The sequence below is a fragment of the Brassica oleracea genome, chromosome C3, assembly GCF_000695525.1.
Source record: "Brassica oleracea var. oleracea cultivar TO1000 chromosome C3, BOL, whole genome shotgun sequence".
Classification (NCBI taxonomy): domain Eukaryota; kingdom Viridiplantae; phylum Streptophyta; class Magnoliopsida; order Brassicales; family Brassicaceae; genus Brassica; species Brassica oleracea.
The window spans coordinates 24,607,415-24,626,003 of record NC_027750.1 but is presented as its reverse complement, the minus strand read 5'-3'; the positions used below and the strand labels follow the sequence as shown (position 1 = coordinate 24,626,003).

General features: G+C 30.0%; 1 protein-coding gene across 1 annotated transcript; it reads left to right on the top strand.

Annotated features, from left to right (window-relative positions):
• The first annotated feature begins 10,456 nt into the window (after window positions 1–10,456).
• Window positions 10,457–12,523, top strand: LOC106334406. Its single transcript, XM_013772688.1, has 5 exons — window positions 10,457–10,803; window positions 10,903–11,252; window positions 11,353–11,644; window positions 11,750–12,129; window positions 12,208–12,523. Exons 1-5 carry the CDS (start codon window positions 10,542–10,544, stop codon window positions 12,301–12,303), a joined length of 1,380 nt encoding a protein of 459 aa, XP_013628142.1. The 5' UTR covers window positions 10,457–10,541; the 3' UTR covers window positions 12,304–12,523.
• Window positions 12,524–18,589: the final 6,066 nt, after the last annotated feature.

The window sequence follows — 18,589 nt, the reverse complement described above, 5'->3', positions numbered from 1 at the left end:
AGTCAAAATTATATTTTATTGTATTTTCAAAATTTTGAACATTATTTTTTTGAGATGTTTTTAGCCATATCTCTATATTTTGACCTTACCTATAACCATCTTTGTATTTCATTTACCTCACGGGTGCTTCTCCCAAGAATGATTGTTATGTTTTGGAGTAGAGTTCTTATTGTCCTTCTTGTCCTGTGAGATTATCTCATCTTTGTTATAGGTCGGGTCTATGAGTTCCAAGTTGTGCGGTTATTTCTCACTGCATTGTAGGTTGTTTCGGTCAATATTGATTGCTCCTTTTCTTCCTTAAATTTTGGCTGATGTTGGAGACTGCATCTTCTTGGGTTGGGTCAGAGTTTAAGCGTCGTTGATGTTTTTTCATTGTCGTTGGCTTGACGTCGATGGTCCCTGTTCGTCTTGGTTTTAAAATTTTATTTTTTTCGTGATCTAACTTCTTTTATCTCTTTCATAGCTTGAGTACGGCTCTACGGTTTGCTAATTTCATTTTGTTTTCCATTCACTCGCTGTTCTCTCATCTCGTTGCAGTTTTCATTGCTGCTCGCATCTCTAGTAGCTCTCATTTCTGCCATGTTTTCCACTCTAGGTTTGGATAGTGTTTTCCTCTGTGTATGCTCGGTGGGCTTGGAAGGTTGTTTATGGTATCAAGCTTGAGCTCTGGTTTCTCGGTGGTTGGCTACCATTCTCGCTCCCTCAGGTTGTTTCTTTTCTTTCCATGTTTCCCTTGGTATAGGCGTACGGAGTTAATCTCATGGAGATTTGGTCCTTTTAATCTAGAGTTTTGTGGTTCTTAGCTGGCATGGACGTCTTGCTTAAGTTTGTGAGGTGCTTCTTACCTCTTAGCTGGTGGCTGGGCTTTTGGGGCTTTAGGCATGTGCCTTCCTACTTCGTACTGACTTTGGCATTTTGGTCATTATTTTTCTTCTGGCTTGCTTTTTGGTTCTTTGCGTTGGTACTCTATCACACACATTTGTGTTCGGAGGATTGTTTTGTCTCAGATTTTTTTTTTTTTTTTTTTATTCTGACTTCTGATTATTTTAGCTAAAACACTATGTAGTAAGATGAGGTAATTTAGTCCTCATTATTAATCTCTTTTCAGTTTCGGACCTTTATTGAGTTAGTATTATTATGGAATTTTACCTTTTTTTGGTGGTTGCGGAGCTTTTTTTGGTGGTTGCGGAGGTTTTAGGTTTAGACCATATGTTGTGCTCTAGTTTCTTCTTCTTAGTTTAGTTATTTTATGATTTTTAATAGTGAAATAAATATTTAATTTGTAAATTAAAAAATAGAAAATAGTAAAAATTAATAAATAGTGAAAGTTAATATTATTTTTAGTTGTTCATAAATTAAATATTTAAAATTATTTATATTATTTTACTTATTTCTTTATTCATCTTGAATTTTACTGACCAATAAAATAATTATCAAATTTCATATAATGATTCTTTGTGCGAGAACGATTAGATAACTAAAATTCTCAGAAATTCTATCGGAATCGAAAATTTCGCTTTCTTTTGTTATTTGTTTATTTATTCTAATTTTCTTAGTTTTTGCATTATTCAAGTTCCATCGGTAATTTTTTAATATAACAAACATGTGAATTTTGATGAAAAAATAAAAGAGGACACGTGGCAGCAAACCTCCCTGCCACTTGTCAGAAGAAGGGAAAATATCTACTTTATATATATAGATCTGTTACAATAATATCTGAAGAAATCGATTTAGAACCAAATTTGAAAAACTTTTTTGAAGTCAAGTTAAACCGAAATTGATCCCCCAACAAAAAAAAAAGGCATTAACTGATGGGCACCTCCGACACACTAATAATAACGAATATTTAAACTCATTTTTGATTTTATTCATTGCATCACGTACATACGCATATACATATATATATATATATATACGCATATACATATATATATATATATACATATATATATATATATATAATTTGTATATAAAAACATTTTTTTGGCGCGGGAAATGGAAAAACTTAAAACATATGGAACACCTATCATTTAGGATATAAATTTGAAATGCTCAGACTATGAATAAATTGACACAACGTTCAATAGCAAACAAAAGAAGTAGACTGATTTGTGATGATAGCAGTCGACACAGGCACAATATGCTTAGATCTATTTCTCAGACGTCGATGACTCTTTCTCTCATACAGAAGTTGAATGCAGCAATTTAATATAACTGCAACATATTCATTGTGTCTATCCACCTCCCATTTCAGTCTTTACTCATACGCTCAAACTGAAACCACACAGCCGTTACTCACAGATGACGAGGATTTATTTGGAAACAATGACGACAGTGAGTACAGCGAGACGGATGATCTCATACGACGTGACCAAGCTGAGTTAAGCTTGGAACGTAGTTCACAGGTTCACTACCCTCCGCAACCGGAGGTTGAGTTTGGTTTCCCGCAGGTTTGCTATTGTGGTGCTAGGCCACTGCTTGCAACGTCTAACACTAGGCAAGATCAAGGTATGTGCTAGTTAGTTACTGACTTGCTTATGTGCTAGTTTGTGTATGTGCTTAGCTAGTTTTGCGTATGTGAAACAGGGAGAAGATATTACACTTGTGCGAAGAAAGACGACGGCCAATGCCATGTCTACAAATGGTGGGATGAGGCGCTGATGGAGGAGATGAGAGCCAGAGATATACACGTGCTTAAGCTGGGTGAAAAGGTAGAAAGCCTAACCCTTTTGACTGACTATGACACAGAGCAGGAGATACAAAACCTAGAGAAGATTGTGGGTGATATGGCTAAGGAGAAATCTTCTTTTTGTTATGGGTTTGAGTGCTTTGTAATAGGCATAGTTGTTCTTGTTGTTGTAATAGGCGTGGTGGTTATGTTTGGATAATTTTAACTATGTAACCGATATGGTTTTGTACTCTTTTATTTGTGCTCGTGACCAAATAGAATGGCTGACCTTAAGTCACATGATCACAAGTTTCTTATTTGTAACATATAGTGACCATAATAAGTTAGATTGCACCATGACATCAAGTTTCTTATTTGTAACCGATATTTCTTTTACAAGATGTAACCATAATAAGTTAGATTGTTTATACACATGTTTATTTCATTTACAACCATAAGTCACAAGTTGAGTTTCTTTGTACCAATAAGTCACATGATCCAAAGCCACATGTTTATTTTGCTTTCTACCAATAAGTCACAAGATGTACTAAAGATTTTATACCAATATTCATTCACGGGAGGACTCGTAGAGACTTCTTCTTTATCATATAAGTATTGAGACTTCTTCTCTCATTACAAATGTGCAAAGTCTCATCTTCTCTTAAATTTGTAAACATTTTTTTCTCTTGTAAAAATTGTCAATGGCTTCTTCTTCCCATTATCATTACCACAAAGATGATGATAATGAATTAGATGATGTATTTGAAGATTTATTTGAAGAAATTGATTTCAATCCAAAACCAAAATAGCGAAAAACACGAGTTTTTATCGAGAGACACGGGAGGAAGGCCATCAGAAGCTCTGGAATGATTATTTTAGCGAAACTCCAACATACCCGCACAATGTATTCCGGCGACGGTTTCGAATGAAAAAGAAATTATTCTTGCGTATTGTGCATCGTCTCTCTACAGAAGTTGAGTATTTTCAACCCAGAGTAGATGCAACCGGACGGTCGAGTCTAACTCCGCTCCAAAAAATGTACCGCAGCAATTCGTTAATTGGCGTATGGTGGTGGGTCTGACACAGTTGACGAATATGTCCGAATTGGTGAAACAACAGCTCGAAGAAGTTTGCACAATTTTTCCGCGGGAATAATCCACTTGTTTGGCGATGAATACCTAAGACGTCCCATGCCGGAGGATCTGCAAAGACTACTATATATTGGAGAACAACATGGGTTTCCAGGGATGATTGGAAGCATCGACTGTATGCATTGGGAGTAGAAGAATTGCCCCACGGCTTGGAAAGGAATGTATTCACGAGGAACCGGAAAACCAACGATTGTCTTAGAGGCGGTAGCTTCATATGACCTCTGGATATGACACGCGTTTTTTGGAGCTCCAGGTACTATGAACGATCTTAATATTCTCGATCGATCACCCGTTTTTGATGACATTATTAACGGAATAGCGCCCCAAGTTAACTTCTATGTTAATGGTAATCCATACCATTTGGCATATTATCTCACAGATGGTATTTATCCGAAATGGAATACTTTTATTCAATCTATCCGACTACCACAAGGTCAGAAGCATTCATTATTCGCTCAAACCCAAGAAGTTGTGCAAAAAGATGTCGAGCGTGCCTTCGGAGTCCTACAAGCTAGGTTTTCCGTTGTTAGAAATCCATCTAATATATGGGATAAAAAAAATAGGAAATATTTTGAGAGCATGTATCATACTCCATAATATGATTGTCGAAGATGAACGATCATCAGGAACTAAGGACAACGTTCATGAATTTGAAGAAAGAGAAAAGGTGGCTACATTTTCCGTCAATATGCCTTCACCTATCGTGAGTACAATTGATCGTCGAACGAGCGTTCGGAATAGACAAATCCATCAACATTTAAAAAATGATTTGATTGAAAATATATGGACTAAATTTGGACATCTTACACATAACATATAATTTATAAGTTTCTATTTGTATTGGAATAAATGTTTGTGTGTGTGTTTTTTTTATTATGATGTTTGGTATTTTTTTTTCAACTTTGTAATTTTCTTAAGATTTCAATTTTAATGTTAAACTTCTCTTTTATATGTTTTATTTAAAACTTCTTTTTATATGTAATTCATTATTAAAATAATAAATTAATTAAATAATAACCTAAGGGACAAGCAAAGTCTCACTAATAATCTACCAAATTTTTCAATGTCCCCTTAACATATAACCTTATTAAAAAAATGCTAAGGGCTTGTGGGTTGAGTCCCACCAATACCAATGCCCTAAGAACCTTACCGGACCATATATGACCATGACACAAACACAAAATCACTAATAAATTACCATCAACCAAACAGAAAATTAGAGCACCTTTCTCAACAACTTTCACAGCTCACACAAAAGACAAGTTTTGGGTTTGATTGTGTGCTCTTAATGATCACCAAAATGAGTTAAATGTTTCTAAAATTATAATCCAGATACGTTTTTTGATCCTCGCTTAGAAAGCGCGGGTTGTTCTTTGGGCTGTAAATAAAATTTGTGAATTAGTTTTTTTATAGTTTTTGTATATTATCATGTTATAGGGTCATATTATACCTAAAAAGTCTAATTAAAATTATATAATTTATGAATTAGTTTATTAAATTTTTTGTATGTACACTCTTATGTAACTCTTTCTTTCGTTTACATTTGGATATTTTACCGGAACCGAAAAAATAAACCGAAATCGATCATACAATATTGGTACAGTTTGGGTCCGGGTCAAAGGCAAAGTACATATTAGATTTTATTCTTGGTCCAGCGGGTCTGTGTTCGGGTCTGGTTCATACCCGAAACCCGATCGGGTACTTACAGTACTTGAATTTTTTTTGTGTATGTTAGGTATATTGGGTATTTTGGATAGGTTTTTGGTACTATATATACTTTTTTTTTTAATTTTTGGTTTTTGTTTTCGATTATAATTTCGGGTTTCAGTTGAAATTCCAAATTTTTAAAAAGTATATTTTGGGTACTTGGAAAAAGATTTGGGTATTTTCGGTTTCTCGGTTTTTGAATACTTTGATTCTTTTTCGGTACTAAATATCCAAACCAATCTAGACCCGCCATATTCCCAAAAATTACAGTTATTCAAATTATGGACCTACTCTAACTTCAACCTGAAAAAGACCAACCTGAAGACGAACCAAAAGTTTTCAAATACCCAATTATTCAATTGTTTAGAACCCAAGGAACCCAAACTCAAAAGGAACCGATCTGTACTGAATGAAGACCCGAATGCCGAATCTCTCGTTTTATTGCTTGTGTGCATTTTATAAGAACTGCATTTGTTGCTGAGATGGTGAGACTTAAGAATTACGTGGCATATTTTTGGTTAATTTAATATTATAGGTTTGTAAGTTTTAGTAGATTTTAAACTTATTTTAAATAACAAATTTTACTATAAATTCTTTTTTATAAAAAATAGTGTAAAATATAGAATTTGTTTTTAACAGATGATTTTCTAAAGTGTTTCTGTTAAGTTAAAAAGTCATATTGATTTATATGGATGTGATCAAGCGTTTGAGTTTTTGTAATTTGTTTGAAATATATCAGAAGATGAAATTTGTGTGTTTAATAGTATAGAAATTATAAAATGAAGTAAATCTTGTTATTAGAAAGATTTTCTCCCATATATATATATATATATATATATGTATATTTAAAATCAAGCTATAAAAATATAAAACCAAGCATATAAAAAGTTGCAGTTATTATAAACCTATCATTTTTTTTTCTAAATCTACTCAATATATTATAAATTCAGACTAAAAATGAAGGTTGAGACCTACATTCATTATTAAAATCTGAGCTTAAAAATTATGATTTATTTAATTTGGTGGTCAAGGCCTCTAGCACTGTCATGTATGATTTTAGAATAAGTGACATTTGAATAAGAGTTTGAAATATTGTAGACAGAAGTTTGATCAATGGAGAGATGGAGTGTAATAGTTGGTAGGTCAACAGAATGATATAATTTTGTTATATTGTATTAGATGAGTCATGTTTTAATGTTGAGATTAATTATATAAGTTTAGAAGTCGTTGGTGGCTCATAGAAATGATATAGTTTGGGTAAAATAACTTAGTAGTCCGTAAATATAGGGTGTACTGGTGTAGTGTACCGACTTTAACTAGGTTAAGATCCGCGCCTTGCGCGCGATTAGGATTAACATTATATATAAATTATTTTATATATTATATGTTTCAAACATATTATGAAATAATAAATATATATTGAATAATTAAAAAGTTAGTAACTATTATTTATATAATTAAATTGGTGCGAACATATAAATAAATTTTATTAATCCAAATAATATTTTTTTCTATTTGATATGGTATATAATTAAATTTAAATGATAGTAACATATATATAATATATTTTAATATTATTATTTATTAAATGATGCTTTCTACTCATATGTTTTTTTATCATTTGTATTTGTTATAGCAAAAAAATTAAATTACTGATAACAAAAAATTTACTGTAGAATTAATAGTTTAAGTAATTTATAATATTTTTAAAAATTAAGTTGTCAATAGTTTTTCAAAATTTTATCATAAAAATTGTTCCAAGTAAATTTCAAAATTAAGATATTTATGTATTTTTATCATGTCATAACAAAAAATTTAAACCATGGATCACAAAATTTGAATGTGTGACTTTTAACAGTTTTAGTAATTTATACTCATTTTTAAAAATTCAAAATATAACGTATAAAGAAAAAATTTAATTTTTATTATATGGTTAATATGGCTGTTTAATTTATTGTAATAGTTGAAAATTAAACAAATATAATATAAGATACACTTATTTTTATCAAAATCTTTAATCATTAATTGTCATATATACTTTAGCCACATTAGGCAATTTCGTAATTTTATTTAAGAAAATATTGAAGCACATTAATAATGTATTTATGGTTAGTTTAATAAAAACTTTATTATATATTTAGATAGACTAACATATTTCTCTACGGATTCTAAGAATCATTATAGTGATGACATGTGACTACAAAAAATGTTGCAATGCTTCTCAAATAATATATAGGGGATAAGAAAAGAGTATTCACGGGTTCAATATATGGTATCTTTACTATTGAGTAAAATAAGTAACAATAAAATATAAAGTAAAACCAAAAAAATTCAGTTTCTAGTGAATAGGTCCACGTAACTTTGCATAGGTAGATTTTTGAAAACTCTCTATCTTTTTAACAATATTGATTGATGTACTGGGTTTCCCCTATACTATATTTGCGAAGTGATTTTGTCACATGTCCTTTCTACAATCAGTTTCACAAAACAAATATGACATGACAACTGAAATTGATGACATGTCTTATAGTTTAATATGACATGGACAATTGCATTTAATGTTAATTTATACTAGATTTTGACCCGCGCTTCGAAAGCGCGAAGTTGTGGTTTGGGTTTGGATTTAGGGCAAAGTACATATTTGATTTTTTCTTCGACTTGGGTCTTTGTTCGATTCCTAGTCCTATCCGAGACCCAGTTGGGTATTCAAAGTATATTAGTTTATATAATATTTTGTATGTACACTATTATATAACTCTTTTTAGTCTTAGATATTTCAGAGGATCCGAAAAACCAAACCAAAATCAACCAAGAAATATAGTTGTGGTTTGGGTTTGGATCTAGGACAAAGTACATATTTGATTTTTTTCGCCGACTTGCGGTCTTTGTTCGATTCCTAGTCCTATCCGAGACCCAGTTGGGTATTCAAAGTATATTAGTTTATATAATATTTTGTATGTACACTATTATATAATTCTTTTTAGTTTTAGATATTTCACCAGATCCGAAAAACCAGACCAAAATCAATCAAGAAATATAGTTGTGGTTTGGGTTTGGATTTAGGGCAAAGTACATATTTGATTTTTTCTTCGACTTGGGTCTTTGTTCGATTCCTAGTCCTATCCGAGACCCAGTTGGGTATTCAAAGTATATTAAATGTTTTAAGTATATTAGGTATATTTGATTTTTTCATATATGTATTTGGTATTTCGAATGTGTTTTCAGTATTATGAATATTTTTTTAAGTTTCGGATCCAGATTTCCGATTATAGTTTCGGGTAAAATTCAATTTTTTTTGGGTATGAAGAAATGTTTTTAGGTATCTTAGGTTCCTCATGTCATATTTACCATAAACTTTGGGTTTTTTTAGGAATTTAAATATTTTTCAGGTATTTATTTTTGTTTTCGGATTTTTTGTGTTTCAGTATTTTTTTTAATTTTTGGGTACTTCGAATATTTTCCGAGTCCTAAAACCCCAAGCCAATTTGGACCGTTACGTACCCAAAAATTATAGGGATTTTGTAGGTATTTGAAGTATGGACCTTGATCCCAAAGAAATCGACCCGAATCCGAACCAGAAAATTTTAAATACTTATATCGAAAGGAACCGATCCGTACCCAACCAGAAGACCCGATGCCTATAACTACTCTCTCCCGTTATATTTTGTGTGCATTTTATAAGAGTTACATTTGTTGAACTTGTGAGCCTTAAGATTTACTTGGTTGATTTTGGCTAATTTAGTAGTATAGATTTGTAAATTTTTTAATAATTTTTAATCTTGTATTAAATAACAAAATTTGTTTTAAACTATAAAAAAATAATTTAACGTAAAATATATAGTTTTATTTTTTACATATGGTTTGTTAAAGTGTTTGTATTAAATTTGATTTTGTAAATATTTGGAACTATACAGATGTTTAGAAAAGAGTGTCATAAAATATATAAACTATATTGTATGTTTAGAAAAGAGTATAATAAAGTATAAAAACTAAATTGTGTATATCATTGCCGTGTGATATGGTCTAATAAATAAAATTTTATTTGTTGTATAACTTTGTCATGTTCAAAAAGATGTGGTGTAATAAATTATTGTTAGAGAAATTTTATGTTAGATATTGTTAGTCAAATATTATGGTAAGACCAAATATATTGGTAGTAAATGAAATGGTCTAACAACCTTTCATAAGTAGATTTTTTCAGAATGATTCTCTTTAAATAGAATAGATTTTTGGTAAACTTTTTAAAATATGGTAATAACTCATATATTACATTTAATGTCAATTTATATTTTTGGAATTTTTTTTAGAATATGGAAATAACTCATAAATCATCATTAAAATAAATATATTCAAATATGGCATTATAAATTTCGAAATATAATTTAATTATATATTTTTAAATTATAAAATTTTATTACTAAAATTTCCAAAAATGTATACAATTTTTTTTAAAAATTATAAAAATTAACCGTAAAATCATTATTTTCTTATGTATCTACAAATTTTATAAATATTGTTTCATTTTAATTTTTGGTAATTATGCAACTTTTACAAATTTATTTAATATATTTAATTAAAATAAATAGATAGAAAAATCTATCTAAGATTATAATTTCAAATATATACGAGCATATTCTTAAAAATAATTTTTATGTTTAATTAAATCAAATTTATATTAAAATATTGATACGAAAAAGAAAATTTATAATATTAATAAAATTTTATTTTATAATATAATTTATATTTATCTGTTAAAAAATATTTTAAATTTTTTTAATGCACATGGGGCAGGAAGACACCTAGTTAAATATTAAAATTGTACTACTTATGCTTAACACATGAGGCATTTTTAAAATCCACTTAAAATGACCGGCACCAAGACAATATATTATTATCGTGGGCTTTACTGGCTTTCGTTTAGGGCACATTAGTTTGATGTATATATAAAAAGGAACCCTAGAACGAAGTGGGAGGACTTGTGTGTGTGAGATAGATTAGTTAAAAGGGTTTACAGGATGACGGCGACGGCTGAATACGGGACGGCGACGGCTGAATACGCGACGGCTAAAATAGCGGTATGGTGGGACATGAAGGATTGTCCGATTCCGGGGGGTTATGATGCTGGTCAGGTCCGACCGAGTTTAGAAGGGGCGTTCAAGGAACGAGGCTACTCTGGTCCAGTCTCCATCACTGCCTATGGCGAGCAAACACAAACCCCTGGTCACATCCTGCAAGGTCTCTTATCCACTGGAATCTCTGTAGCACATACCAGATCCGGTTAGTAATCAATCTCTGGAACTTTATATATATGTATATAATATGTTTATTAGTTTGGATAATACTAATTAAATACCAAAAAAAAAAAAACTGAAACAGAAAGCGTACACTACATGATGTATCGGGATATGGTGGAATGGCGAGGTCAGAATCCTCCTCCGGCTACAATGATGATCATATCAAATAAGGTGCGAGGTGTCTTTGATTGGGATCTGCTCCGGCTACAACAACGGACGCCATACAACCTTTTTCTGGCTTATTCAGTTGTGCCTAAAGTATCAATTCTCCTCTCCACAAGTGAAGAGTGGTGCTGGAAAAGTTTACTTAAACTAAGCGGACCACATGTTGCTGTTCAGGGTGCCAAGTTGTATTGCAATTCTTGCAATTTCGATACCCAAAGCCTGAAGAAATTCAAGAAGCATATCTGGAGTTACGAGCATGTACGAGAGGTAAGCAGATCCTCTTTTCTCTTCTTTTTTTTTATTTTATTTTGTGTAACAATTTTAATAAAAAAAACTTTATTTATTTAATTTTGGTGTCCACTCGCAGGAGATTATAAACCCTACGTACGACAAGGTCGTATGTGTAACGGAGGAGTGGGGAAAGAACTACAAGGCTACTCCTGAATTTGCGACAGCTAAAATACAGGTGTGGTGGGACATGACGTCTTGTCCGCTTCCCGAAGGTTATGATGCTCGTCGGGTCCGTCCCAGTCTAGAAGCTGCATTCAAGGAACTAGGCTACTCTGGTCCTGTCTCTATCACTGCCTATGGCGACCATAACCATACTCCCCTGCAAGCTCTCTCTTCCACTGGTGTCCATGCTTTACATTGCGTTCCCGGTTCGTCTTTTGAATTTGATTTTTTTTTTTTTTTAGCGTTTAAAATTTCTACCCCGGCCAACACTGAAATGCATTCCTTTTATTGTTTGATTGATGAGGATACAGATCTCCCAGACATGGCTTCAGTTGTGGAGAAGTGGCATTATGATAATCCTCCTCGGAATGCTACTATAATGATGGTCATATCGGATCATGTGGATTGGATTTCACATTATCTTGTCGAGCTACTACAAGAGAATAATTACAAGCTTTTCCTGGCTTATTCGTTTAGGCCTTCCAAAACGTCATTCCTGCTCACTTCTGCAGAGTGGCTCTGGGAAAGCTTACTTGCAGATTTCGAACAAAGAAGACTTGTTCTTCACAAGTGTAGCAGTGAAAGCGGTGAACCTACCGCTACGTTTAATTGCAGTTTGTGCCACTTTGGTACCAAAAGCATTGATCAGTTCAGGAAGCATCTCTCTACTGATAAAGAACATGCAAAAGAAGTAAGCACTCTCTCCATCTCCTCTCTGTATATTAACGTTATCTAACCATTTGATCACTAAACTTTTTTCATCTCGCAGGAGATGAGACTTCCTGCCGTTCGTAAATTGAACATTAAGGAGAATAGGCGATCGCGAGTTGCTGACTTCGATCGAAAAGGCAAACGTATGAAGTAAGCAAGTCCTGACGGTTCTTGATGGTGTGATCTTGTTACTAAGTTATCAGCAGCAGCTCTTGCTTTTCGTTTCGTAGTCTATGTTTTAATTTGAAATATTTGTTTTTTCATTTTGCTTAATTGCTTTTTTTTTAGTACCCATGGTTTTATCTTATCTAAGAAAAACATCAACTTAAATCTCTTATTGTTCACTAATTAATGTTATTCCCTGATTATGGACACTGTTTATTAGCTCTTTTTTTTTTGTTTTAGATTAGCTTAATCTACAATACCAAGAGGTGCTATATGATCATTATCTTGCCTAGTGTGACACAAGGCAAAATCCTTTCAGCCAATTAATTTGTCACATCAAATAATCATCTATACTAATTAAACATAATGCATGTCTTATAGCTTAATTAACCCACGTTTCTGTTTTTAGCCATGTTGATCAAACTCCTTTACACAAAACGAAGGCCACCTTGCAGTTGTATTATTTTAGGTGAAACTTTGAGGCCCAATACGTCCAACATTTATTTTAATTTCAAACTTTCTATTGAACTTTTAAAAACAAATTTATAAATTAAACCTCACATCAAATTATCATACTAGGTGGATGCCCGCAATTTTGCGGGTTTGAATGTTTTGTAACAATATATTTAATATAATTTGTCAAATTAAGATATTTTTCATAATCAAAATTGAATATGTGTTTACTGTTAATTTTTTTTAAAGAATAATTGTTTTTAAAAAAGATGAATATTAATATTTCAAATATCTGTTGATATTTTGTATTTAAAATATTTTTGTTAAAATTATTTATATAATATTCATAATTCATTTTTAATAAAATGAGTTTTGAAGGTATGTAGTATTGAAACTTTTGATTTTTAAATAATTTGTTGTTAAATTTATATGTCTTTATTAAGATTAAAAGATAAAACAATATGATTGTTACACATTTTCTACATATTCATATCTAACTACATAGCAATATAAAACTACTATATCAATTCTATAAATTACTTTTGAAATAAATTATATAGTTTAGAAATACTTGATTAATAAAAATGATTTTATGGGCATTACATATATTTTATATAAATCACATATTTAATTAAAATAAATTATTTTATGCAATATATTTATATTGTTTGGATACTGATAGAAATTGGTTCTAGAAGTGATTTTCTTACTCATAAAATAAATAAAAATAGAAAATCTATTAATGATCAAATTATAATAGTTTTTCTAAAACTCAAAGACACCTAAACAAAAATTAATTAAGTGAGTTCTCATTTAATATAAAATAAATTTTCAAAATACATTTTATAAATTAATATATAAGCTTCTATAAATGACTTAGAATCTCTTATAATAATTTAAAACATCTGATAAGTCAATATAAATAATTTTATAAATGATTTATAAAGCATGTATGGACTTTATTAGACATTAGTTATTATGATACTTTATATACAAATATAAGGCTTTATATACAAATATAAAATCATTATATCAATTCAAATAAACATTTTTGTTTATTATTTTATGTAGTTTATAAATATATAAAAAATGTGATCACATTATTACTTTTTCATAGTCTCAACAATTAGTTACCTTATTTATTATACAATGATCAATAAATTTCAAACTTCATTAAACAAAAATAATTAGTTACCGTAAATAATTATTTCTAATATTATGTAGATTATTTGAAAAGCGATATTAATTGGTAATTGAGTTATATTTTCCTTTTAGATATAATTATAGTAAATAAAATTAAAATTCATTGACCATTCAAATTATAACAATTTTAAGAATTCATTTATGATTGACACGTAAGAAAAAATCATTTATATGACTTCTCAATCAATATATAGTATGATTTATATTTTTATAAATAATTTATAACATTTTATAAATTATTTTAAAACTCTGATAAATTTATTCTGTAAACAGCAATAAGTAATTTAAAAATCATATTAATAAAACATGTTTTGATTTTGTAATATTTAAAATAGTTATTATATAATTATATTCGAATACAATTCATCAAATAAAGTATAAAACTATTATAATTATCTTATATAAAAATTCATTCAATATATTTTTATAGTTTATAATATTAAAAATAATAAAGAAAACTTTATTAATCTTTCTATAATTTCAAAAATTAGTTGTCATAAATTGTTATTTGTAATATTCTTTAGATTATATGGTAAGTTATGTTAAATGATTTTAGACTTACCCTAAATTTTTAGATCTAATTTAAATAAGTAAAAATTAAAAATCATCGACCAATCAAATTATAACAATTTCTTGAAACTTCACCTACTAGCGACACGCCAGCAGAAATCACTAAAGTGATTTTTCATTTAATATATAGGGGAATACTAATTATACATAATGCATAATCAACCCACGTTTCTGTTTTTAGCCATGTTGATCAATCTCCTTTACACAAATGAAGGCCACCTTGCAGTTGTATTATTTTAGGTGAAACTTTGAGACCCAATACGTCCAACATTTATTTTAATTTCAAACTTTGTATTGAATTTTTAAAAACATTTATAAATTAAACCTCACACGATTGAAAATCATGTTATCAATAATTTCAAGAATTTTGTTATACAAAACATAATCGCATAACCTATTGGACCATTTAAAATAAAAGGTTAAATACATAATATATGTAACTTAATCTATACACTCACTTTTTCTTAATTTTTCAAATATGATTTATTATTATTTTTTCTTTGTTTCATCAATTTTTTTAAATTTAAATATCTATTAATGGTAATAACGACTTTAATCGCTCCAAATTTTAATGTGAGAGTCCGAAACCGAAAAATCACTTCGCAAATAATATATATATATATATATATATATACCATACCATTATTAATCCTTTGGAACCCACACATATTCATTATTAAATCATCCCTAATTTTTAATATTTTAGTAAATAAATCTATCTTATTAAATTAAAACAAAAATATTCTCTTGGACACAGTGTTTTCTGGTAGTATTTTAAATTGTACAGGCCCCTCTATTATAAAGTTGTACCATATCATTTGGTAATCCCTTGAACCCCACACATATCCATTATTAATCCATCACTAGATTCCGTCCGCCCTTTAAAAGGACACTAGATCTTAACCCGCCCGACTGGGCGGGTCTATATTTTTATGATATATATATAAACATTTGCAGATCTTAATTTAGTTGAACGAATTTGTATTATTAAAGTTTACTGTTTAAACTTTGTATTTCGTCACTGTATTGTGTAATCTTGAAATGTTGAGAACAAACAATATTTTATTTAGATTTTAACAAATTTACAGCTTTATGAAAAATACATATTCTATTTTATGTATATTCATTTGTTTATGGAAAATTAAACGAAGCCAAATATATCAATTCAATATGGTTAAAAAATCATGTGTATTATATATTTCGTAACTGGATGTGTAAGATCTGTCAAATTGTTATACAGTATTTAAAATCTATATTATTATAATCTATCTTAATACAATTATAGGGGAACCTTATTTATAATTAATGAAAAAAATGTTGAAAAGGCAATATATATTACATCAGAAACTGTTTGTTCTTAATATATGATAAATACTTTTAAAATATGTAAGAATAAGGTTTTTAAAATAAATTTTTTCACATAAATAAATAATAATAATAGAAAAACAAAGATAAAATAATAAATGTAATTTGGAGAGGTAGTTATTCGATATTAACCTCCAGCACTCGTAACTGTAAAGTTCTCAATAAACCGCCATTCACCAATAGGAAGGTTGCGCTGTAGACGATACATCTGATTTCTTTTGGCAGAAGCATGAAGTTTCTCACCCTAAACACAATATAAAAGCTGATATTAATATTTTTTGCTAGTATAAACAACAAAATCGATAGAGTATTACATATAAGAGACAATATATATATATATAAAATCAAACTTACTTGTTCATCCATGAGAACGCATTCGAGAGATTCACCAGAGTTGTTGTTTATCTTACATGAGTGAAGACACTTCACATGTACTCGCCAAGTGTCTTTGAAGGGTTTGACTTGGTTAAGAAAAACCAAACTCTGCTTGTTCGACAAAACCAAACTACTTTACTTGTTAGACATTTTAGTTTTTTTTCTTTGCTACTGTGAGTATGAAGAATATGAGGGGAAGGTTTATATATATAGTGGGTTATACGTAATCTAAAAAAAATTTTAAAAAATTTAATAGCACGATTTTTGTGGAGTCAATCAAGCAAGATATATATTAGTTTCCTAAGTAACTAAATTTGTTAGCACGAAAAGAGAATATTTGGTTGTTATACTTAAAAGTGGTTTTGATAATTTATTATTGAAAATTGGATAAAGAAGGTGTGAAATGAGGGAATCAAGTAATTAGGATTCTCGTTCAGATATGTTAGTTTGTATGATCGATATATGTGGAGTTAATGTGTTGGAATTATGTTTTTGTTAAGTTTAGATTTTGTGTATATTTGTTTTTGAAATATATGCCTTATTTTTAACTTGGAAGTTACGTTCTGTTAAAATCTACCCGTTTTTATTAATCCTATTTTAAGTTAAAATCTAAAGTATTAAATATATGCCTTATTTTGTTTTGTTCACGTTTTTAAAAAGCATGTCGAATTTTTAAATTAAAATCTAAAGTATTAACTATATCTATGCATCCAAACAAAACAGTTTTTATTAATCCTACTATTCATATACCCAAACAACTCTGAAATGTACTTCACTTTTAATAATATAGATGTATATTTTTTGTTTTAATTTTTTGAGAAATTCAATTTTTATATTTGTGTTTTTAATTATATTTGTAATTAATATTAATTTAATTTAGTTTAATTTTTGCATAACTATACACTTGTGCCATATACATTCCATAAATTATTTTTAAATTTTGTTCCTAAAGTTTGCAACATATTATATTTACTTAGTAGTTATTTAACATAATTAGTCAAAAATATTCGTACCTGAAAACACCGACCTGGAATCGACCCAAAAATCAAAGTTTCATACTCGGTGTTTTGAAATCCAACCGGATCCGCGATTGAACCGGTAAACCCGGCAACACAAGATAAATCCGGTTTGAGCTTTGTGAAAAGCAGAGATTTATTTTCAAAATTAAATAATCTTTAAAATCGCAGGATTATTTTCAGAATTAAATAATTTTATAAAATATAATTTGTTTCTATAACATAATGGGTAGATCTAAGCACATTTATTTGGAACTAAAAATATATAAAAAAAAACTGAAATTAAAATCGTATCGAATTTCAAAAATTAACCAAACAGATCCTATATTTCTAAAACAAAAAAATCAAACCGAACTAAACACAATTTTGTTTGGACATTAGCCGGTTCTCAACTTGCTACCCTAACTGAACAAAAACCTAAATTTTCCAACCTAAAACATAACGATGATGATACAGGCTGAGATTCAGCTATCCCAAATGGTCGGCCAGAGGTTCAAGAACTCGGACGGGACAGGTCGGACCGAGGGCTACGGAGCGGCTAGGCGGACGCGATGGAGAGGGAGTTCGCCGATCTAGTTCTTGAAGCAAGGAGAGTTATTTTTTTATGAGCTTTTTTATGGATTTTAAAATGATGAACTGAAAGAAAACTAAATGATAAACTGAGAACAGAAACAAATATGACTTTTTATGAGTTTTTATATCGAATGGAAATCTAGAACTATATGATGCAAACTGAAACAAAATAAGAGAAGGATAGAAATATGGGGGATGGATCCTTGTTGCTGGATGTGTATCTCTCTCAACAAGAACAGTGGATGGAGGTGGATAGCTATGGGATTTGACTTGCTGGATGTATCACTCTCAAGGCAAATCGATGGATGGGATGGAAGTGAAGAATCGCCACAAGCTTGGTGGTTTGGAGCTTGATAAGACTCGGCTGCTCTCTCTGTTTCTCACAGGGAAAAGACTTAGGGTTTCTGAGTTTGCAAAGGCAAAATTATTTCATAAAAGACATGAGGCAAAAATCGCCAACCACATAGAGTTATATAGGGTTTTGCCCTTATGGGTCTCAAAAATAAAATAAAAAGGCCTTAAAACATGCTGGCCGAAAATGAGGCTGAAACAAAAGCCCAAAGTCTTAACCAAATAAATTAAAATAAACCAGACATCTGGTTGTCGGTTTGAGAAGGCCTAAACCAGAATTCATAGTATGCTTGCATGTTGCCTCGTTAAAACCTTTCGGGAAAACCCAGTGGACAAAACCCGATAAGGAAAAAGAGTACAACAGCATAC

What these genes read in the sequence shown, in the direction of transcription:
- LOC106334406 (XM_013772688.1), top strand. Translation starts at nt 10,542, where the DNA reads ATGACGGCGACGGCTGAATACGGGACGGCGACGGCTGAATACGCGACG. An exon ending in GTTACGAGCATGTACGAGAG is followed by an intron (nt 11,253 to 11,352) that starts GTAAGCAGATCC and finishes GTCCACTCGCAG; the next exon opens with GAGATTATAAACCCTACGTA. An exon ending in TGCTTTACATTGCGTTCCCG is followed by an intron (nt 11,645 to 11,749) that starts GTTCGTCTTTTG and finishes ATGAGGATACAG; the next exon opens with ATCTCCCAGACATGGCTTCA.